Below are 24,772 nucleotides of genomic sequence, written 5' to 3' on the forward strand. Positions count from 1 at the left end.
TGGGATTTGATGCCTTGCTGTAAGAAGGATGGATGTCTGAAGTGCCACAGTTTATTCTGAAGTCTTTTCTGCAATCCAGCAGATAAAACCAATCGATCCACAGAAGAGGACAAGGGTCAAGGGTTAAAAACAGAGCTGAATGTCGACACCCACCTTGAAAGAACTAATCTTCTGTGTAACAAAAAAGATATCACATGAATGCCCTGAAGAATGAGCACAGGGTGTCAGGCTGACTCTCACTCTAAATTATCGGCGTGGCTGCTCCTCCTCGTCTTGTGCTCTCAGCTTACACGACACCTCCAACACTCAAACACCAGCTGCTATTGGGTGAAATCAACACGCAGCACTTCTTACATACAACTTCAGAATAAGCTCCGCCTGCCACCGTGGGTGTGGCCTTCACAGATGGGCGTGTCTCAGATGCATTCATGCATTCGCATTGGCTTACAGTCGTCCTTAAGAAGAACCCAAGATGACCTGAGCCTGCTGGCCTGTGACTTCCTGTCATGACAGGACTGAACTACTTGTCTGGAGTGGGGTGGGCAGATTTGAACATTGGAAAGATTTTGACATGGACAAGCCACTTGAGCCGAACAAGCTGACAGAGACCGCCCAAAATAACTTCAGGTCAAGAATGAAGGGGGTCTCCATGTTCACATTGAGCTATTCTTTTTAAAAGTGACAGCCTAGATTGGCCAACACGACAGAGGACTCAAAGCTGTGGCAGTCCTAAAACAGATCTATATGCCCAGGTCCTCGTGCCCATGTTGGGCCAACTCACTTTATTCTTAGGCCAGCATCCTTGCACTCACAATATGTGGGGGGATATTCATGGTGGTCTTGTAAGCCTGGCCGAGTCAGGAGGTCACTCAACTTGCACACCCACTAATGCTACTGCCACTCCACTACACACCTTGGACCGCTTTCTCAGTCATTTCTCTCTGCTCCTTCCTCCTCTTTCCACTGCCATTCCTCCCGCTGCATCCTTCTGCTGTCACCTGCACTTCTTCTCTCCCACCCATTGCTCTTCTCCTCTCTTGACACCCTGTGCTCGGCCCTCTTCTCTTGCCTTGATGCTGTCTGTCCCCTCTCCACTGGGCCTGCACCCTCCTGCCCATGTCTTTCTGAAGCTCCACATGTCATGTTTCATCCAGGGATCCTCTCCAACTGGGGTTCAAAGTCTCGTTATACGTCTTTTTTATTCATTTCTGTGTCATTTATTTATGTTAATGTGGCCCTTGATGACTATGTGAATTATTCTTTGTTTTTGATCTTGTCATGTTTCACATGTGGTCCCCCAAGAGGCAGGGACACCTGCCAATTACTACCCTATAAATCCAGAGGGTGCCCCCCTCAGCTCCTGGTGACTCTTTTTGATTGTGCTTGGGAGTCGTACGTTTACTTGAGCTTTAGTGTACTTATTGTACTTTTTGTGATTTATGGGTTTTTTGACCTTTTCCTTTTGATTGCATTTTTGTATTTTTGTTTTAGGACCTCGTTCACGCGGATTGTCTTTTGTTTCACACTACTCCATTTTGCCCTTTTGTGCTTTACAGAGCTTCATTCTTTTTATAAGCATTTCTGTGGAAATAAACCTTTTTATTTTTATGAAGAGTCTGTGTTGCCCTTATATCTAAATTGGTGTTTAGCAGTATACCCACCTCTAGTTGGCATTTTTGGAAGTGTTTTTGGAGCTTTTTGAGATTTATGTGCTTTGGAACTCCTAGTCCACGACACTGTGCAGTCTATGGACTAAGCTTAGGACAACTGAAAAGGAAATCTGGATAAAGATCAGTCTCTCCGCTCTTCCTTCTCTTCTGCTACTACCAATGCTAAGGTAAGGCTCTTTCAAAATAGGATTAGCAACCCTCCTGATAGTCACAGCTTATTCTCGGCTTTCACTTCTCTCCTCAACCCCTCCACCACGTCCATCCTCAACCTCCTAGACTGTTGATGACCTTGAAACCCTTTTCTCAGGAAACAATGTCTGTCATCAGCAGTCAATTCTCTCTGGCCAGCCTACTCCCTCGTGAACACACCACAACCTTCTCTTCTTACTCTTCTCTTCCCTCCACCACTGACGTTTCTGAGCTCCTCTCTAGTCGCCCTACTATCTCCTCCCTTGACCCTGTCCCTCACTCATTTCTGTACTTACGCACGTCATCAGCACCTCACTCAGCTGGGGCACATTTCTCACACCGTTCAAACAGGCTCTAGTAACTCCACTCTTGATCCATCTCAGCTAGAGAGACCAGTGTGTCTCCATTCCTTTCTATGACAAACACTGGAAGGTGTTGTCTCTAATCGAGTCTCTTACTTTCTTGTACAGAACAGACTGCCTGATCCTAATAAGTCAGGATTCATGAAGGGCCACTCAACCGAGACAGCTGTTTGTCATTGTTGCCACATTATGGCAGGTCAGGGCCACCAGAAAGTCATCTGTGCTCATCCTGCTAGATCTCTCCTCTGCCTTTGACTCGGTCAATAATCAGATTCTCCTTGCCACCCTCCCTGACCTTGGCATCACTGGAACTGCCCTAAGGTGGTTTGAATCTTACTTTTTGGGCAAATCCTGCTGTGTGTCTTGGCGTGAGAAGATATCAAGAGTGCACCAGACAAGCACAGGAGTGCCCCGAGTATCAGTGCGGGACCCTGTCTTGTTCTATATACACATATCCTCACTAGGCCCTAGCATTCAGTCCTATGGTTTCTTTTATTAATGGTATGATGATGATGATGATACACAGCTGTACCTGTCATTCCCTCCAGGGTACCACACGGCATCAGCTGGAATCTCTGCATGTCTCACTGATATTGCCACCTGAATGAAGGAAGACCACCTCCAGCTCAACCTGGCAAAGATAAACCTTCTTTATATCCCAGCTCATCCGTCTATTCATCGCTCCATCTCTGTTCAACTCTGCTCATTATCACTAACACATGTCAAGTCGTACAGAGGTGTCGAAGGTCCTATGTTCCTTCTTGACCACTCATGTCTGCTGTTGATGCCACCTCTGTATGACTTCAAATCTCAATCCAGCCCGTTTTCATGTGTAGCTCCTAGCTGGCTGTAATGTTTACCAATAAGAAACCTCTTTACTATTTTTTTGGTGGAATTGTGAGATGTATGTGAAAACTGTGGGATTTAATGCAAACAAAAAAGCCATTAAAACTGCTCAAGTTCGTAGTAAACTGAAGGCTTTGGTATGTTTACAGTGCAGAAGCAAATTACGTAAAGTCTTTCTTTCTTTCTTTCTTTCTTTCTTTCTTACCGCTTCGTACCGCCGCTAGATGGGCGCTTTCACCTCCTCGACTAAGCGACTCGACGCCCCCACATTCACAGCCCCCAAGCGCAGCTTCAGCATCCCAGTCTCGGCGCCCAAGTTACAGACGTGCGCATGCGTATGGCCAGAACGCACTAATCTACTCAGGGCCGGCTATTCATCGCGAGACATCAGTGCGCCATCCATTTTGAAATAGAAGAAGAGCAGGGAAAAGGGGTCGAAGGAGAAAAGGGACCAAACCAACCCTCCTTGACAAGCGGACACTGGGCTGCATGAAGGCGGCGGTAAGCCGAGCACGAGAACGGCGTCTGCCGGAAGTGACGCCTTAAACTTCACGGCCGTCTCCTTCATCTGCGAAGAGGCGGCGGTGCGACCGGACGAGAACAAACGCTGATGTAGCCGTCAGCTCAGATGGACTGGGAGCCTCAGGGTTTTGCTTCGATTATCAGGTAACTCCACGTTAAAGACGCGATGGGAAGGAGCGAATAAGTGCCGTCCGTTCCCTCAAAGGCAGAGGGTGGGCGGCAGGCAACAAGTAAAGTGGGCCATTTCAAAGACATCGGGCTCGGGTGGAAAACATTCCCGGTAATTCCGGGTGGGTCTCGACGTCGTGTCAGGCTAACAGAGGATCAGGGACATTCTGAGCAGGCGACCTCGATAAGGTGAAGAATGTGAAGAGCTCGCCTGTCCACTGCTGGCGGGTATATAAAGAAGCGGGCCGCTCGCTCTTCTCCTTTCTCCGTTGCAGATGACGGAGTTGATTTGCGAAAAATTGAGTCTGACGAACTACCAAAAACGAGCCACACGTGTAGTGCTGCATATTTACATTCCGTCTCAAATCAGAAATCATAACCTAGAATATAATCCGCATTTAACTTGCTACTTTTTATGACATGTTAGGATATCTTTGTGCAAGGCGACTTGCAACATTTGACACACAGTTGGTTACATTTCTTTTTGTTTTGCTGAACCGACAGTGTCAGTAGTGGGATTTAAACCCACAACCACAATTTATAATTAAACGTTTGAAGTTGTGAAAAGGTACACACACTTTCCGTTAATATTGAAATGACGTGTTTTTGACTTCTTATGGTACAAATGTCAAAATCATTCTTATTTTTTAAACAAATTGGAAAATGTATGCATAGCGTCAGGATTTCTGGGATTTGTTATTGTGAGAAATTACAAAACAATTGCACCTGCAATTTCTATCAGCTCAAAATAAAGCAATAAGAATAATAGCATAATTAATATACAGATTTCAAATAGCTATATGCAGAGCAAGATAACGAGGACAGGAAGAAATGGAAACAGATGATCGGCTGTGAGCAGCCGGAAGTAGAAGGAGAAGAAGATTATACAGATGCTTTGTCTACACTACAAATGGATTCATTATTAGTGGGCTTTTCTTTCCAAAGAATCTAATAATTGTCACATACTCTTCAAATTCCCTGCAACAAAAAAGAGAGAAAACAGGATTCTTACTGGAAAATTAATAGACAGGTAGAACTTTATTTGTCCACAGGAGGACTTTTTACAGAAGCTCTTTAAATAAATAAATAAATAAAAAAGCAGAGAAATGTCTGAACACACACCTGAGTCATCACATTGCAAGAAAAATTGAAAAGAAAGAAACGTTTGGACTTGGCAGTCCCAGTGCCAGTGAGGTGTTTTGCAGATTTATTGAAGTTGGCATGAAGGAGCCCCAGTAGTGAGCTTTATGGGGTGACTCTTAAGTATAATCGTAAAGAAATTTAACTTTGTATTTAAAATATTTTTGAGGCAATAACTCAACTTTTTCTAAGAGGTAATATTAGTAACAAACTTGCTGCAATCTGCAGGCACTGTAACCTCGTAATTTTGAAACAATAAGCAGACAGCTTGGTTATTTCTGTTCTTAACGGAGTGTCACAAACACATTTTTCCACAAACTATAATACCCGAATGTTGTTTTTATGGTGAAGAAACGCCTTTATCCAAAATTGTATACCCATCAGCCTTAGCCCCCATTACTGTGGCAGATTCTTTAGGTGTAACAAGAAAATCTGAATATATATAAAAGTCAATGTATGACTGTGTATGTATGAAAGTATATATGTCTGTTTGTTCCAGCATCACGTCTGAACGGCTGGTGCGATTTTCATGAAAGTTGGTACACATGTTTCTCATTGGTCACCTAAAAATAGGGCTGATTTCACCCTGCAGTAACACCCCCCCTTCTGGGTAGTGTGGCGGGTGATCTTGTGGTCTTGTATGCAGGTTATCATCCAGTTGAAACTCAGAACGAGCACCAGAGGGCGAACTGGAGGTGACTGCCAGCTTTCTTTGTTTGAGCGCCAGCACCGCCCGGGTGCCTGTTGCTTTTCAAATTCAAGAGAGATGGCCGGTTCAGAGCATCAACTGGATGATAACAAACATACGAGACTGCAAGACAAGCACATTAGTGAGTCTATATTGTTTGTTAGTTGATTTTTATTTTTATAGTTGTGTGTTTTTTTTATTATGTTTTTCTCAAAAAAAAAAAAAAAACCACTTTATTTTCCTCCCGGGCAACGCTGGGTATTTCAGCTAATTTAAAATAAGAGGTAAACTCACTAGAACTCATGAGAGGACCCCAAAATGTCAAATGGATGTCCTTATCAAACCAACTCTTTAGGTGGTGTGGCTTTGGACCTCAAACCTTGAGGTTGTGGATTCAGATGTGTGTGACCATGAGGGAGTCACCTCACCCGTCTGTGCTCCTGTTGGATTGCACAAACAAAAGAATAAATGGAGCCAATCTCAGATGTTGGAGGTCACCATGGAGAAGAGCGCCAGTCAATGACTTTATAAAGTGCCCGTTGTTTTCACAAAATATCACCTCTGTTCCAAATATAACAATGCTGTGGAAATAAAGCTGTGCTTGTAGATGGTCCTTCGTGCCCATATTAATTGTTTATGGAATTTGATGACTTAATGGGGTTTTATCTATCAGAAGGATGGAGAGTGTTCTCAGATTTGGTTAACTTGGCTTTGAAAGACGTGCAGGTTAGGTGGATTGGCGATGCCACAGTGACTCTGTGTGTGTGTGTGTGTGTGTGTGAGTGTGAGCACACGTGTTTGTTCACTCTGTAATGGGCTGGCATCGTGTCGAGGGATTGTTTCTGCCTCGCACCCAGTGAGCTTCTCTGCTCTGGATAAGTGGGTTTAGAAAAATGGATGGTGAAGTTGAAGCATTTTCAAATGTAATATTTATTTCATTATAGGAGACATTTTTATTATCTATCTATCTATCTAATACTTTGTCATGGTGGTGTGTGTTACATGTGGCTGAGGTTTACCAGCCCACCGCCCAGCTGTTTAAACAGGTAGCACATTCAAGCATATGGCGCGCACACACACACACACACACACACACACACACACACACACACACACGTTTGGTGCCTGAGGGTCTCCTTGCTGTCAGGAACAGCCATCTGACATGTAAAAAAGGGAACAAAAGTACACAAAACAGAGAAGCTGAGTATGAAACGGTAAGCAAATCCACAACCGTGTAGTACAGAAAGTGTCTCCGCTTGTTGTAAGGGTGGGAGATTGCAAGTTAGAGTGGCTTAGGTAGGATGGATCTAATTATCATATTCGTTGATTATCAATATATTTAGATCGGCTGTGGCCTTAAAAAAGAAATATTTGAGGAACAGCAACAACCGTTTATTGGAGCTTTATTGTAGTAGCATAGTGTATCCATTTGGGGGCCGTGCCGCCCCTTAAAGTCTGCCTATGCCTAAAACTTCCTTTTTAATGGAACTGTTGTGTTTGTCGGGGTAATTGTGGCAAGTTCTATGACCTGATAAAGTAGGTGGATAAATTAATTGACAGCTTTAGTGTTGGTGGCAGCTGCTTGTGTCACTCTCTTCTTCACCTCTCTTCCACTATCCCCATTACTCTGTTCTGTTGATCCCAAGTATTTAAACTCCTCCACCTTCGCCAACTCTACTAGAACATTAGAACACTCTAGACGAGAATAGGCCATTCAGCCCAACAAAGCTCGCCAATCCTATCCACTTATTTCTTCCAAAAAAACATCAAGTCGATCTACTCCCTCATCCTCACCATTCCTCCGACCTCCCTCTCATTCACACACATGTATTCTGTCTTGGTCCTACTGACCTTCATTCCTCTCCTCTCATATTTCCACCTTCTACTCTCACTACAGATCACAATGTCATCAGCAAACATCACAGTCCACGGGGACTCCTGTCTAATCTCGTCTATCAACCTGTCCATCACCATTACAAATAAGAAAGGGCTCAGAGCCGATCCCTGATGTCATCTTACCTCTGTCACTCCTACCGCAGACCTCACCACTGTCACACTTTCTTCGTACATATCCTGTACAACTCTTACGTACTTCTCTGCCACTCCCGACTTCCTCATACAATACCACAGCTCCTGTCGAGGCACCATGTCATATGCTTTCTCCAGGTCCACAAAGACGCAATGCAACTCCTTCTGTTCTTCTCTAAACTTCTCCATCAAGACCCTCAGAGCAAACATCGCATCTGTGGTGCTCTTTCTTGCCATGAAACCATCCTGCTGCTCACTAATCATCACCTCACTTCTTAACTGAGCTTCCACTACTCTTTCCCATAACTTCATGCTGTGGCTCATCAGTTTTATCCCCCTGTAGTTACTGCAGTCCTGCACATCCCCCTTATTCTTAAATATCGGCCCACCAGTACACTTCTTCTCCACTCCTCAGGCATCCTCTCACTTTCCAAGATTCCATTAAACAGTCTGGTTAAAAACTCCACTGCCATCTCTCCTAAACACCTCCATGCTTCCACAGGTATGTCATCTGGTCCAGCGGCCTTTCCATTCTTCATCCTCTTCATCGCTGTCCTTACTTCCTCCTTGCTAATCCATTGCACTTCCTGATTCACTATCTTCACTCATCCAACCTCTTCTCTCTCTCGTTCTCTTCATTCATCAGCCTCTCAAAGTCCTCTTTCCATCTGCTCCACACACTCTCCTCACTTGTGAGTATGTTTCCATCTTTATCCTTTATCACCCTAACCTGCTGCACATCTTTCCCAGCTCGGCCCCCCTCTGTAGCCCACCGGTCCTTTTCTCCCTCCTTAGTGTCCAACCTCTCATACAACTCATCATACGCCTTTTCTTTAGCCTTCGCTACCTCTCTCTTCACCTTGCGCCTTATCTCTTTGTACTCTTGTCTACTTTCTGCATCTCTCTGACTATCCCACTTCTTCCTCACCATCCTCTTCCTCTGTATACTCTCCTGTATTCTCTCCTCATTCCACTACCAGCTTTCCTTTTCCTCCTTCCTCTTTCCAGATGTCACGCCAAGCACCCTTCTTGCTGTCACCCTTACTACATCTGCTTTAGTTTCCCAGCTGTCTGGTGACTCTTCACTGCCACCCAGTGCCAGTCTCACCTTCTCCCTAAACTCAACCTTGCAGTCTTCCTTTTTCAACTTCCACCATTTGATCCTTGGCTCTGCCCTCACTCTCTTCCTCTTCTTGATCTCCAACGTCATCCTACAGACCACCATCCTATGCTGCTTACCTACATTTTCCCCTGCCACCACTTTGCTGTCTTTAATCTCCTTCAGATCAACTCTTCTGCATAGGATGTCATCTACCTGTGTGCATCTTCCTCCACTCTTGTACGTAACCCTGTGTTCCTCCCTCTTCTTAAAATACGTATTCACCACAGCCATGTCCATCCTTTTGGCAAAATCCACTATCCTCTGACCTTTTTCATTCCTCTCCTTGACACCATACCTACCCATCACCTCCTCGTCTCCTCTGTTCCCTTCACCAACATGTCCACTGAAATCTGCTCCAATCACCACTTTTGTCCCTTTGGGTACACTGTTCATCACTTCATCCAACTCACTCCAAAAATCTTCTTTTTCACACATTGCACATCCAACTTGTGGTGCATATGCACTAACAACATTCATCATCACGCCTCCAATTTCCAGCTTCATCATCCTCACTCTGCCTGACACTCTTGCATCCATCTATTTTCCAACCTGCTGAATCCGAACACAGGGTCACGGGGGTCTGCTGGAGCCAATCCCAGCCAACACAGGGCACAAGGCAGGAACCTTTCCCGGGCAGGGTGCCAACCCACCGCAGGACTCACACAAACACACCCACACACCAAGCACACACTAGGGCCAATTTAGAATCGCCAATCCACCTAACCTGCATGTCTTTGGACTGCGGGAGGAAACCCATGCAGACACGGGGAGAACATGCAAACTCCAGTCTGGGAGGGCCCGGGAAGCGAACCCAGGTCTCCTAACTGTGAGGCAGCAGTGCTACCACTGCGCCACCGTGCCACCCCGCCTGACACTCTTTTCATCTCCAAACACTCTTGACATACTTTTCCTTCAGAATAACTCCTACTCCATTTCTCTTCCCATCCACACCATGATAGAACAATTTTAATCCCCCTCTGATCCACCTGGCCTTACTCCCATTTATAACAACCTTCCTTCTCTCCATCATATCTGCTAATTCTCTCCCCTTACCAGTCATACTGCCAACATTCAAAGTTCCCACCCTCAGTTCCACTCTCTTTACTTTCCTCCTCTCCTCCTGCCTCCGGGCACGTCTCCCCTTCTTCTTCTCCGGCCAACAGTAGCCCAATTTCCTCCAGCACCCTGTTGGCTAACAGTACTGGTGGCGGTCGTTGTTAACCTGGGGCTCAACCGATCCAGTATGGAAATTTGTATTGTTGTCCGCATATTGGATTTGGCAAAATTTGCCACCGGATGCCCTTCCTGACGTAACCCTCCCCATTTATCTGGGTTTGGGACTGGCACAAAGAAACACACTGGTTTGTGCATCCCCTGTGGCTGGGATAATGTTATCTGATTTCAATAAAATGCTAAAAAAGAATCTGAAAAGGAAGTGGTGTAACTGTTCAAAGGGGAGCAGCATCAGCAGGAGTGGTGAGCCTACTTGCACCCATCTGAGCATCTCATTTTTTACTGGCCACCACTCTTCCAGCCTGCATCTCTGGTCTCTTTTTTAAGTTCCTGTCAATCAGGTGTGGCTGGATGTCTCAAATAAGCTCTCCATTCTGGGGTCACTTCTGTGCAGCCATTTCCAGTTACAAGCCACACTCATACGATTTCAAACCCACATTCTCAGAGGGCAGGGATGCTGACCCTACTTTGGCACGTATCACTGACCTGTGCAGAAATTTCATAAAAATGAAACTGAACCATATTTGTCTTTTGTCCTTCATTTGGTTCTCCTGTAGTGGCCGACTGCATTTTTCCAATGTGCAGAGTTTTAGTTTTGTGATTGTCTTCATGTCAGGCTCTTCCTAGTCCCCTCTGTCTGTCATTTTATTTGGCATCTCTGAAGTCAGCCTCCCTGTTCTTCTCTTTCAGAGCCATGGAGAGGTGCACCTTACAATGAAGTATAGTCTAAGGACGGAGTGAGTGGAAAGCTGAAAGGAAGTAAGCAGAACCGTGAGGATGGAGGAGATGCCTGTGTGTGTTAAAGACGAGCCGTCTCTCCACATTAAGGAGGAACCATGTGAACTGCCATTCCTCCATGTGAAGACAGAGCCATATGAGGAGGAGACTGTTGACTTTGGGCAGATCTGTCAAGAAGATTTGAAAGATCTGGTCGTGAAGGTGGAGTATGTAACTGAGGACTGCTGTCCAGATGTAGACGGCTCGGCTCTAGCGACTGACGCGTCTCTCCATAGGCCGTCTGCCCACGTGAAGGCTCCAGGTCTCGATTTGGACTCTTCCTGTTGGGAATGTAATGAAGACTGCTCTGTAGCTTCTAGCCAGCTGGAAAACGGTAGGTGAAAGTGAGCGACCATAACAAGGGCGGGCGATTTGTCGCTGAATCTGTTAGTTAGTAAGAACACAGAGAACTATAGAAACATGGAATAAGTGACCAAGTAGTGTGGTGGACAGTAGGGACCTTCAAAACTTGACTTGATGCTATTTTAGAAGGATTCCGTAGAAAGGACTAATGTGCATTGTTGGGCTGAATGGCCTGTTCTCGTCTAGATTGCTCTAATGTTCTAACATAGTCATTCTGGACAATATGGTGAAGCATTAAAACAAGTTGGAGATGATAAGTTGTGCACCAACCACATGTTGTGATGGCAGAATAAGAAAAAAGGATTTGTTTTATGTGCAAAGTAAGTTTAATTTCTAAGCCTTTACATTTAATTAAATACAAATTTGAATAACCGTATAGCCATGTGTGAATACTAAAGCACAAAGGTCCGTGATTTATGTGTTGTATGTTGTTCTTTGTTAAGTTGACTTAACCGTGTTATGTAACATGTGTTAGAATTCTCGGTGTGGCAGTTCTTACCACATTTCACACGTCTTTAAACTTCACAGGTTGAGCTTTTACTTCCCAGATGCTTGGTCTGCTGCACCTCCACTGGTGCTCCAAATAGGGTCATTGGCGCAGGATCACCATTCATAGGTGTTTTGCCCCAGTTATCTGGGACAACTCCTGGTGGTGGTGGTGGTGGTATAGTGAACAAGGTTGTCTCCCTGACACCAGCTACGCTATCGTGAGAGTTGATTGCTACCCAAGTCTTATCCACCTTTTTTCAAGTACAGCCAGAAGTTTGCCTTGTCTGCTTCTTCTACGATCTCATTGCTTGTTTTACAGAGATCTGCATAACCCAAGGTCCCTAAACAGTTGCGCTGTTGACTTGCCTGGCACTCCATTCATCCTCTCGTCATTCCACAGCCAGATCAGTGTAATTTTATTACTTTATTTTTTTAGTGACAGTAGGGATGTGAATAAGAAAGCAATTTTAAAAATTTAGCTGATCTGAGATTGCATACCTTCTAGGAAGTGGAAAAAAAATGGCAGCAACTAAACCCCATCCTCTGCTACCACAATGCACTTTACGCAGAAAGCAAAATTTCAAGATGTCTGTCTTCACCAATTTACCCACTGCAGAATTTTTTTGTTTTAAATTTTCTACTAATTTCTAATTTGGGGACAGGCACACCTCAATATTAGGAACTATTAGGAAATTAAAAACTCTGTAGTAAGGAAGTAAAGAGATAAAGTAGCCACAAAGGAAGAAAACAGATGTATAAGGCACATAAGACTAATAACTCCGATGTGAATCGTAGGGCATATGGGAACATACGGGCAACCATTAAGAAGGATATTGGGGAGGCTAAAAGGCAATTGGATAGGAATATAGCGGGTAAGGCGAAAGACGTCTTGAAGAGATTCTTTCCGTATTTTAGTATTAAAAGAACAATCAAGGAGGAAGTATAATAAAGGGGAATTAAAAATACAGCCATGGACATGGAGCCAGTGTAAGGATTTAAGAACTGGAGTTATGTGTTCGTATTTTCTTGTTCTTGTAATAATTCTTGCAGCCACATTTTGGATTAACTGGAGGCTGTATAAAGAACAGTTTGAACATCCAGTGAACACCGCATTGCAGTAGTCAATCCTACTACAGATAAATGCATGAATTAATTTCTCAGAATCCTGTTTATTTAAAAAGCGCCTTAATTTCCCAACATTTTTAAGATGGAAGAAACCTAATTTGGACAACTTTGTAATATGAGCTTTAATGACATGCTAGAGTCAAAGAGAACTTGGAGATTGCGGGCTGATTCAGTAAAATTAATGGAGATTCCAACTGAGTTAAATGATGACAGAGTATTGTGGTGATCAGCATCATTCCCTCCAACAATTAACATCTCTGTTTTATCTGTATTTAAAGACAAGTAGTTCTCATTCATCCACTCCTTTAATTCACTAACACAACTAATTAAAGACAACATCGGAGAAACTTCATCTGATTTAAATGAAAGGCATAACTGGGTGTCATCTGCATACGAGTGAAAATTTAACATGATGTGTCCTAATGAGAGACCCCAGTGGACGCCTGTAAAGTGAAAACAGTGACAGTCCCACCTGCACCAGGTAATCTTTATCACAGGAGGTTAGAGAGTACAGATATAGACTCTTGGTGCATATTTTTCCCAAGTCTCTATGCACTGGGGAAATGCCAAAGGACTGGAAAATGGTAAATGTTATCCCATTATATAAAAAGTGTGAGCGGGCAGAGCCAAGCAACTGTAGTGCCAGTAAGGTTAACGTGCATCACAGGGAAATTAATGGAAGGAATTATTAAGGATAAGATTGAGCAGCACCTGGCAAGGACAGGACAGTCAGCGTGGGCTCAGAAGAGGGAGGTCGTGTTTTACTAACAGGCTGGAATTCTATGAGGAGGCAACAAAAGGATACGATCAAAGTGGAGCATGTGGTACTATTTACCTGGACTTTCAGAAAGCATTTGATGAGGTGCCACCTGAGAAGCTGGGCATCAAACTAAAAGAAGTGGCAGTTCAGGGTGATGTTTTTAGATGGGTGCAGAATTGGCACAGGAAGCAGAGGGTGATGGTGTGAGGAACCTCATCAGAACTGGCCGATGTTAAGAGTGGTGACCAGCTGGGGGCCGCTGCTATTTTTAATATATAGAAATGATTTAGATAGGAATATAAAGAACAAACTGGTTAAGTTTGCAGATGCCACCAAGATAGGTGGATTGGCAGATAATCTCAAATCTGTTGCTCAGCAGATATGAACTCCTGCTGCACATTTCATGCTCTCTAGACTCTTTCTTGGGCTCAGCACACTCTTCAGACTCCTCTTGATCCTCTGCCCTTTATATCTGTGTAGCTCCTCATGCTGGGCACACTGAGGCTTGAGATACCCATCCAGGGTTTGTATTTCTACCACTTTAATTACAGCAAACTCTGGAATCTTCACCTTTCGCCGTGTCTCTCAATAGTGTTAGTCGCCCAGCTCCCATCTTGTTTGCACGTATTCACCCCCTGCACAGCTCCATGATGGCAGTCTGCTCTACTCCTCAGGCCCCTCTATGCCCCCTAAAGTGCATCACACCGACTTGGCATATGCCCCCTTCCCCTCCTACTTTGGGTTTTACACATTTTTGCATTATCTGTAAATGGTAAGCCTTTCTAGCCCGATTCTGGAGTTGCACTGTAACATCATGTCAGAGTCTCATTTCACTATTGGTCATTTGTCATGGAAAGAATACTATTCCAACATGGCAGACATTTATACTCTTGTGTTACTCTCGATGACAACTCCACATCACCATCAGTCCAAACAAAACCAACGTGTTCTGCATGTGTGAACAAAAGCTGGAAATGACGAAACGTGGAGACACTTCTTCATTCTGTTTCTACAGATGCACGCATGCCCACTATAGGTGAGGGTGTGTGTGATTTGGGTTATCGGTCATTTTGTGTGGTCAGAGATACTTTTGTAAGATCATTTCTGTTTCACACTGCCATGTTTCAATGTAGTGAAGCTGTGTGCGCAATGTATTGTTATACAGATAGTAACATTTTGACTCACACTCTCATGACCAGTTCCTAAATGTTACCGAAGCAAACATCATCCCCTGTGCTCCACCTCAGTCTTTCCAGCTGGCACATAAGTGTGCCACACAGTTCTGGTGCATTTCACTTACTATAACAAGGAGTAGTGTTTGGGTCCCCCACAAGAGTTCTGAGTGCATATTATAAAGAGGGGCTGATTTGTGCCCCTCGGACTCTCGAGAGCACTTGTACACATCTTGTAGCCGGTGTCCATTTGGGTCTTTGAGTGTGTGAATTTCTACGTATTGTCTCCTTCAAGGTTTGGGGATGGGGGTTTAGAGTGTGAGCTGCCAGTTCGTAACCATTAAGTTGTAGGGTATTGAATCTAGCGTACTGGTATAGCACCATTTTAGAATTTAGATGTTTGGTTTGTTTTTTAACACCAGTGTATCGCTCAACACCAGTGCTGTTTTAAACTTTGATCAATGCATTTAAGCCGGTGAGAGTAGTGGTGTAATCTGCTGGATGAGAGCAGTGAGTTTTAACTGGTAGTACTGGTGATCTATCAATCTCTGGATCACCTGGGAGCTCTGGTGTATGGTTCATAAACTGGGAATGCTGTGTTGCCTGAAAGAGAGAGACGTGCTTTTCATTTGTGGTGTAATCTGCTGGATGAGAGCAGTGAGTTTTAACTGGTAGTACTGGTGATCTATCAATCTCTGGATCACCTGGGAGCTCTGGTGTATGGTTCATAAACTGGGAATGCTGTGTTGCCTGAAAGAGAGAGACGTGCTTTTCATTTGAGTTTCAATTAAACATTTCCAACCTCTTTTTCTGATTTGTAGTGAAGCCAGTCTGGGAATACCCTGAGAAAACTCCAGAGAAGGCAGACGATGCAGAGGATCCCATTGATAATTGTGAAGTGGACGATGACTTAATAAAAGTGGAAGTTCTGAAATGTAATCCACCCAGTAAACCAAGAAAGGATCAAAAAGACAAGGATGCAGGTGGGAATTGCCGTGGAATTGACCCCAACGTGAAGCCGTGCACATGTGATCATTGTGGGCAGAAGTTTGTACAGACAAGTGGCTTTCAGCATCACAGCGCTGCAAGTTCTTTTTGCTGCCTTAACTGTGAAAATGCATTGAAAACAAACGACGCACTGCAGAGCCATGCGAGTGTTCAACCGTATTGCTGCAAACATTGTGGGAAGTCCTTCAGACAGAAGTGGTACCTTCAGTGTCACTTGAGAATGCACACCGGAGACCGGCCTTACTGCTGCTTAGAGTGCGGAAAGAGCTTCATCATGAACGCCCACCTAAAACGCCACTTAAGAATTCACTCCGGAGAGAAACCCTTCTCCTGCAAGCACTGCGGAAAGAAGTTTGGCGGACAGTCCGATCTTCAGTGCCACCTCCGGTATCATACCGGAGAAAAGCGCTTCTCCTGCAGAGAATGTGGAAAGACGTTTAAGCAGATCTGGGATCTCCAGTGCCATCTGCGGATTCACACCGGTGAGAGGCCTTACAGTTGCTCAGACTGTGGAAAGAGCTTTGTAATGAATGCTCATCTCAAACGACATTTGAGAGTTCACACTGGCGAGAAGCCCTACTTCTGTAAAGAGTGCGGAAAGAGCTTTGCAGGACAGTCAGGTCTCCAGTGGCACCTGAGAAGTCACACTAGGGACCATCCATATTGCTGTAAACACTGCGGAAAGACGTTTGCAGAGAAGTCCGATCTCCAGTTCCATCTTCAGTTGCACACTGGAGAGAAGGCTTACAGCTGCACAGAATGTGGCAAGCGGTTCAAACAGGTGTGGTACCTTCAGTGCCACCTGAGAACTCACACGGGGGAGAGGCCTTACCACTGCACGGACTGTGGAAAGAGCTTCAGAATGAATGCCCATCTGAAACGCCATTTAAGAATTCACACCGGGGAGAAGCCCTACTGCTGTAGTCACTGTGGAAAGAAATTTGCCGGGCAGTCGGATCTCCAGTACCATCTCCGGTTTCACACTGGGGAAAAGCCATATTCCTGTACGGACTGTGGAAAGAGGTTTAGGGTGAGGATCTCCCTTACACGGCATCTGAGAATTCATACTGGGGAAAAACCGTACAGTTGCTCGGACTGTGGAATGAAGTTCAAAACGAAAGAAGCTCTGCAGAGCCATGCGACCGTTCACACGGGACAGAAGCCTTATTGCTGCACAGTCTGTGGAAAGGTGTTCAGGCAGAAGTGGTACCTACGATACCACCTCCGAATTCACACGGGGGAGACGCCCTACTCCTGCACAGAGTGTGAAAAAACATTTCAGAAGAAAACGGACCTTCAGAACCACATGAGAGATCACTCTGCAGTGAGCCCCATTTGTGACGTAGACTCGGAAAACAATTCTAAGGAAGAAGAAGAAGAAGGTGTGCCTCGCCAACAGTGTGCTCACACCGGTGAAAACCCTTAAAGAGTATTCACAGATTCTTTTGAAACTTCCTGTTAGCATGTAAGGAGTGAGCAATCATTCACGGCCTGTGACAGTGAACGTGCGAGTGAAGCCATCAGGATTGTTTTAATATGAAAACACATTTAAATGTGGGAGAGTTACCCAGAGAATCTAAATAGACAAAGATAAGAGAAGAGCCTCATTGGGCCGCTCACTGGTGCTGCACAAGGTGTCTTAAAGCCTGTGAGCTGTAGGGGGCTTCTTTAGACCCAAACCACAGACACATTCATGTAGGCACGAGTCTCGGGTCCAGACGACCTTTTAATTACAAACATATCACCACAGACTCGATGCGCTCGCCAATTTCTTTTCTCCTCTCCAGCACGTTTTGTCCACTGACTCCCAACTCTTTGCGTAAAGTGGAGCAGTTGGACCCAGGATCACGTCTGGGACAGGCAAACATCTAAAAAACAAGGAAGTCTTCTCCTGGAAGTGGCCTCTAGGTGTCCCTCAAGAACTCCAGTAGGGCTGCCCTTTAGAACGCATGTAACCTAGTGAGAGTCCACACCAGACGAGCACTGCCACCTAGCGCTCTGGAGGAGCAGTCACCCCGTGTCCAGCTATCCTGGCTGTCCGTCACAAGTGTACTATAGTGAGACACCCCACTTTTGTTATTAGATCAGTCTGCTCTCACACCTTTGTGATGAACACACAGAGTGACCGCCACTATAATATTCCACATAGGGTCTCATCCATTTCTGGAGATGGACGTCTGAGATGGAGTTCCGCTAGCAGTGGTGTTATTTTTCCCTTTTTTGCTTTATCCTCCTGAGGTATCCTGTATTTATTCAACCCGAGGGGCTTCAATCACTGTATATGCAAGTATATATAAGCATGGGTGGCAGAAAGAAATGGAAAAGGCAGCTAAAGCTTCATCCAAGCTTAAACAGGCCTCACATTCAGGTTCAACATATGGCCTCCCAGAGATTGACCTGGAACAGACAGAGATCTCCCGGGACCTGACGCTGCAGCATCGCTTCCAGCTGAGAGCAAAAGAGCGAGTGAGTCGGGCCGGGAGAACTCACTGATTCCAGAAGGTTCATTGAATCTGAAAATGGCCGTACTTTCCAACTGTCAACTACCCACCGCAAGTCATTGGCATGACTTGGACTGGAATTACTACTTCATCTGTAGAACACAGAGACGACCGAAACGAACAGCCTGAGCTGAATGTAACAGTCGCTGCAATTACCACTGCAATAACTACCGCAGGCGCAGTGGTGGCGCTGCTGCCTCGCAGTTAGTAGACCCGCCTGGGTTCGCTTCCTGGGTCCTCCCTGCGTGGAGTTGGTATGTTCTCCCCATGTCTGTGTGGGTTTCCTCCCACAGTCCAAAGACATGCGGGTCAGGTGCATTGGCGGTCCTAAATTGACCCTGGTTGGTGTGTATGTGTGTGCCCTACGGTGCGCTGGCGCCCTGCCCGGGGACTTGTTCCTGCCTTGTGCCCTGTGTTGGCTGGGATTGGCTCCAGCAGACCCCCATGACCCTGTGTTCGGATATAGCAGGTTAATATAAAGAAGATTACAACTAGTGCTGGGCGGTATGACAAATTCTATATCACGATATTTTTCACGATTATCCCAGTTTCACGGTATTCAACGGTATTTTTTTCCCATGCATGAGTGGATGTTAAGCACGTTTTCTACTGCAATTACTGGCTAAGAATAACCAACTCCACTGTCATGAGCATTGTAAAAGAACACACGTTAATGTGCACACACGTATTAATGCAGGTTTGCATGGCCCATAAAGTGACAGGGGTGGCACTAATGAAGAGAAGGAATCACATTGATGACAGATGCAGTCAAAATAGAGAGCCTTTATATTGAAGAATGTTTGCAAACAACTTAAACTAACATTTTGACAACCATCCAAAGAGGCATTTAGACTTCGAGGTGTTTGTCAAAAGTTGTATTGCACTGAACGTGTCTTAGAGAAGGAATAAACTGTAAAAATGTTTTATAAACCAACTCCACACTCTGTTCATGTTAACAATCTCAGTCCACTGACACGTTAAAGTGACTTTCTAAACGACTTTACCATCATTAAACTGCATAAAATGTAAACTAATAAATAACAATACAATAAATAATAGTGCAGCTTCCAGTACTAATACTATTACTTCAAGCCAAGGTGTGTTACACAGTACAGTATTCACCAAATTAAAGTCAAATAAAACTTGGTGATGACATCTTTACCAGCCGCACCGTCATAATATGGACTACACACAAATAATAAAAGTGCAACTTGCACTTCTGATGCTATTGGTGGTGTAGCCCTACAGAATCTTATTAGGGCCACGGTGAAGAAAAAAGAACATAAAGTACATGTCGAGATTCAAGTCAACCTTTCCACTTTATTCTTGTAGTTTATTTTGTCATTAAAGTAGAATGTCGTAAACTAAAGTTTATACTAATATCAATGTTTAATTTACTAGATGCTCTCAAACCCCATCATAAGTTATGTGGCACATTAAATGCTTTGTGTTGTGTTCCCTGACCCAGTTGTTACTCGCTACGCGTTTGATAAACTGACGTCCTCCGCCGTAAGAGGCAGCGATCGCCGCACGTTCACTTCACTCTGAACATTTACAATGCTAAGATCAATACTTGATATCATCTTCAGGATGAAATGCACTAAAGCAGGTATTAAACATGCACGGTAGTGAGGTGGTAGTGCTGCGCCCTCGCTTGTAACAACTGGATGTATGACTGGGTATCTCACAGGTGTAACTGAACTGTCGTGTAAATGTTGGGTTTGTGATCTGCTGGTCGGAGACACCAACGCACAATTCAATGGCTGTTCTTCTGAGCGGACTTTCTTTATTGCATGCCTGCTGTCTCTCTGACGTACCAAACCCGCAGTTCCTATCCTTCCTTTTTCTTTCTCCACCTAACCAGTCACCACATGATAATCGTCTTTGTGTAATTAAAACTGGTTATAAACTTAGACCACGGAGTGTTCAGATCTTCGTTATACATGTTTAATTATGCCATCCATTCAGGGTTGCGCCCATCCCAGCAAGCATCGTGTGCGAAGCAGGAGGAAATCCTTAATGGAGAGCCAGCACATCGCAGGGTGAATACGAGCAACACACACACTGGCAGGGTCAACAGAGCAGAAGAAACCCCCTTACTGTGAGGCAGCAGTGGACCCTCCATGCCAGTGTGCCCCCACGTGATTCATACACACTTTAATGCATTTCATCATATAAGTGATATCAAGTATTGATCTTAGTATTCTAAATGTTCAGAGGGCAGGAATGTCATGAAGTGAATGGATTGTGTGTGGCGATTGCTGCCTGCGCCTCCTGTTAGTGCGGAGGAAGTCGGTTTAAGAAGCGAAGCGATTAACACAACACAAAGCATTTAACATGCCACATAACTTATGATGGGGTTTGAGAACATCTAGTAAATTAAATATTCCTTTTAAGGTGAAGTTTAGTTTACGATTTTCTACTTTAATAACAAATTACGAGAGTAAAGTCAACATGTCGTCACACTATTACTCAGTACCCAGGTACATTACACAGTATTGGCTTGCAGTATTATCCAGTAGTAGAGACACAGTATTCACACATCTGACCTTTGAAATCCAAAGTATCTCCAGACAGCAGACGTGACTCTTTTTTCCAGCAAAGGTTCTTCTGTGTCATCAACTTTATCGTCAGCTTCAGTTTCTGGAGGTTCTCAGTCCACTTTCACCGCTCGATGCCTCCACTACCCCACGTACTCCATTGTATGCGTCTTTAGCGGTGCAGCAGTGAAAAAGGTCCCCCCTTAAACAGTTCCCGCTGCGCCACGCTCTGAACGTTGTTTAGGTAATTTAAACCGGTGTTGTGATATAAGAAAACTCCATATCGTCACAAAAATCAAAAACGGTTTTCGGTATGAACCAGTATACCGCCCAGCACTACGATCTAAAGAACGTAAAGGTGACGAATGAGAAGCAACTTCAGGATATTAAAGACTTGGAGGAACATTTAAGTAATCTCTTTGAGGCAACCTTTAAATGTGTGCTAGAAACAATTGGGGAAAGAATGCAGGAAAATACGAGTAAGTTTGAAAATAAATTTAGAGCACATGGTGCTCAGCTTGCAGACGTTAAGCAAACGTTCACAACTCACATAGAAATAGTTGAGCAGTTGGCTTCTGCTGCTGCTACAAAATGAGAGTGCAAAGTGGCTGGAGACAAACACAAAGAAATCGTGTCTGAGGTTCAAATTAGACAGCGGGATGTCAGCAGCAGCTTACCACCCACCTGGATGAGGCGCCTTACAACCTGACGTCACACTGCGGGACAAGTGACACTGAATGTCTGCACAAGTCGATCCACCTTGGAGACTTCAGTGTCACAGCTCTGTTCGACGTGTGACCCAAGTGGGATGTCAATAACTTGGAGGCCTCACCCCGCCTGGTACTGTCATGCCAGCCTTTGCAGTGGCAGGATGAAGAGGTGCCATGACATACGAGTCTAAAATCATTAATGATGCCAAAGGCCTTCTCGTAACCTTGTGCTGACCTTTGTATTTGTCACATTGCACTTTTTTATTCATATTTGGGTTAGAAGTGTGTGGTTTGTCCGTCCTGATGCAATTAAAGATGGTGACCCTTTGGTACATATGGGTGCCATGTCTTTGTATTTACTGTGCTCTTCAGACCGAACACACGGACGTGTCTCTTAGTCATCCTCACATGGCGTCCGCGTCTCCGGCGTGAACTGATGAAGGAGCCTCGCTGACTGCCACTGCCGACTTGTTTGAGATCTCATTTGAAGACGTAAGTAAAGATGACATTTGGTTTAAAACATGTGGACATATCGAGATGTGGTCTTCATTTTAAAAGTAATTCTAGCTAAAGGTGATGTCTTCATTTCCCGTCACTTCTCCTTAATCACATCGCTGTCCTGCCTGCCAGTCTGTGACAGTTTGTGACGCTCCTCCATGCGGCTCTTCGGTATTTGGGTGCACAGCCTCTTTTGAGCGCCCCTCCACTTCACGTTTGTCGCATGCTGTGCTTTGGGTTAATCTTCGACATTTCACTTTAACCTCGAGCACCGCTACTACAATGAACAATTCTCAGAGGACTCCATGACGCGGCGTTGCCAGGTCCCTGATACAACAAGGCAGCCTAAACCAGAACATCTTCGCCATGTGGTTTACTGCTCGTATCGGGCATTTGTGGCAAAAAGTCATCTTTGATTTTCGGCAGACATGTCTTCCAGCACTGTGTCTTTGACTCGTCTGTCTGAAGCAAATTGTCCCAGAAGTAGAAACCGTGCACATGCATTCAGATGTTGCGTGCGTCCATTTCCACACACACTTCAAGATGTACAAAAACTAACCTTTTGTTGTAAAGCGACGCTCATTTTCACAGCAGCCTCACACCACACGTAGTTTCTGCTCGTTTCTCAAACGGGTGGCACTCCCATCATGTGAAGCATGAAAACTAAGAGGTTTGAGTTAACAACACTTATGTTGGGCACAATGCCCAGTGGGTGGTCTTTTGGCCTTGGCGCCCCTGCAGATCTGGCCTTTTTATTCTGCCCTCCTGGCCCTCTGACCTTACCTTGTTTTGTTGTTCTTTGTTTCTTTAATATTCTTTATTGTTTTTTCTTCTTGTAACTTTCTTTTTGTCATTTTGTAAAGCACTTTGAGCTTCATTGTTGTATGAAGATGTGTTCTAGAAATCAATGTTGTTGTTCTTTATGCACAATGTGGGGTCTTGTAGAAAACGACCACTAAAATGCCGACCCTCGACAGCAGCGTCTAGACGTTTTCTTTTCCCGGCATGCCCGTCAAACGCCATTGCTGTCCCTTATAAAACGGCTCGGTGCTTGGCGCCCGTCCTTTGTGCGTTTTGCGGGCCCTTAGTGGTCTCCTGGTCCAGTTCTCCGCTGACCTTGATTTGTGTGACACGATCTGTCCGTCTTTGAGCCCCTCTGTAAACGAAGCACTTGTGCGTCTAATTTGTGGACGATTCCATTTAAAAATGCACAAACTTAGCAGTTGCACTAGACAACTTGAAGCGCCGTCGTTTTTAAGTGAAGGGTGACGGGAAAGCGGTGCCAACACCGGTCGGGACGCCCGGCCAGAACACGCAGCCGCAACTCCAGCCCCCTGAAACTCATTGAACGGGATGCCAGGCTTCTGCAGCGCCTACTTTAAAGTTATAAAAGCTCTTTTTTAAATACGAAGCCGTCGGCTCAATGTCGCGTATACGCTAAAGCAAGCCCCCTGAGCCTCCGCCGCATTACGAAACAACAAAGACTCGCGCCCCCCTGGCCGGTGTCGCCGCTCCGTCCTGCTCAATCCCTGTGGACGGCTTGGCCTCAGTTAGTCAGGTGACTCCAAGCTGCGCGCGCCGGCGTCTTCACGATTCGGAGCCGCGGACGCGCAGGGCATTTGGCACGCAGGCGCAGAGACGGGCGCGCTTTGACAGCCGAAGCACGAGCAGCGAACGGCAATTTTAGAGGTGGGTAATGTTGAACAAAAAACTCAATTGATATCAGAAATGTTTAAATTATGTGGAAATAGAAAGAAACTTTGAACAGGTGTACAAATGCACATACAGGCCTGTTATAAATATTAAAGAGAGGTTTTACAGTACAGCTCGTATTTGTTGTAATGCATTAATAAACCGAGCAGTTCTGAGTTGTGCAGACATTTAAATGTGTCAGAGAGCGAGCCCACGTGGCCCCAATGTGTTTTATATCGGTTGAAATATGAGTGACTTACGGGACCCATTTGGATCAAAGTTTAAACGTCAAGAAGGCTTTGCCTGCAGTGCATTGTTTACTGTTATCCACTAGGTGGCAGCAGGGACTGCGAGAAGAACTCGCTCAATGCAGCCGGCCGCGCTCGGAGGGGAGATGTCGCCTTTCCGAGAAGTTCTCAGCGTTGTTGAGCCTCCAATATGGACACAGTGAAGAAAAGACGAGTGTATGTCGTGAATAAAGTCGACATTTTCACTTAAAAGCCTTGATTTCTCTCTCTAGTTTAACTTTGCCATGTCGTAAACTCAATATTTAATGGAGACCCCGTCATAACTAATGTCGCACATTCCATGTTTTGTATTAAGTTGTTAATCCTCTTCCACTGAGGGGCCACCCAGAAAATATTCACTTCGTGATATTCCTGCTCTCAGAACGTTTAGGATGCTAAGATCAAAACTTGATATCATTTTCAGGATGAAGTGCGTGTATTAAACATGGGGGGCACAGTGGCGTTGGTGGTAGCGCTGCTCCCTCGCAGTAAGGGGTCCCCAGCTGTACGTTCACCTTCAGGGCAGGTGTATGACTGGGTATCGCATTGTGTAAATGTTGGCTTCGTGACACACAGAATTCAATGGATGTTCTTTTTTAGTTTATTGATTTTATTATAATAACTCAAGTTTTACAAAAAAAAAAAAAAAAAAAAGGTTCTAAACAAATCAACCCCCACCCCTGAGAAAGACAGCGAGGCCAGCAGAGTAGAACTTGAAGCTAATAAAGGTAAGTAAATAGATGAATTAATAAATGAATAGGGCGGCACGGTGGCACAGTGGGTAGCGCTGCTGCCTCACAGTAAGGAGACCCGTCTGGGTTCACTTCCCGGGTCCTCCCTGC

At 44.9% G+C, this 24,772-nt stretch overlaps 1 protein-coding gene across 1 annotated transcript; it reads left to right on the forward strand.

The window, feature by feature from the left end:
- Positions 1-3,424: 3,424 nt before the first annotated feature.
- On the forward strand, positions 3,425-22,792 carry LOC114647680 (gastrula zinc finger protein XlCGF57.1-like). The gene is made up of 3 exons (XM_028796288.2): positions 3,425-3,733; positions 10,699-11,119; positions 15,516-22,792. Exons 2-3 carry the CDS (start codon positions 10,786-10,788, stop codon positions 17,126-17,128), a joined length of 1,947 nt encoding a protein of 648 aa, XP_028652121.1. The 5' UTR covers positions 3,425-3,733; positions 10,699-10,785; the 3' UTR covers positions 17,129-22,792.
- Positions 22,793-24,772: the final 1,980 nt, after the last annotated feature.

Source organism: Erpetoichthys calabaricus, chromosome 3 (genome assembly GCF_900747795.2).
Source record: "Erpetoichthys calabaricus chromosome 3, fErpCal1.3, whole genome shotgun sequence".
NCBI classification, from domain to species: domain Eukaryota; kingdom Metazoa; phylum Chordata; class Cladistia; order Polypteriformes; family Polypteridae; genus Erpetoichthys; species Erpetoichthys calabaricus.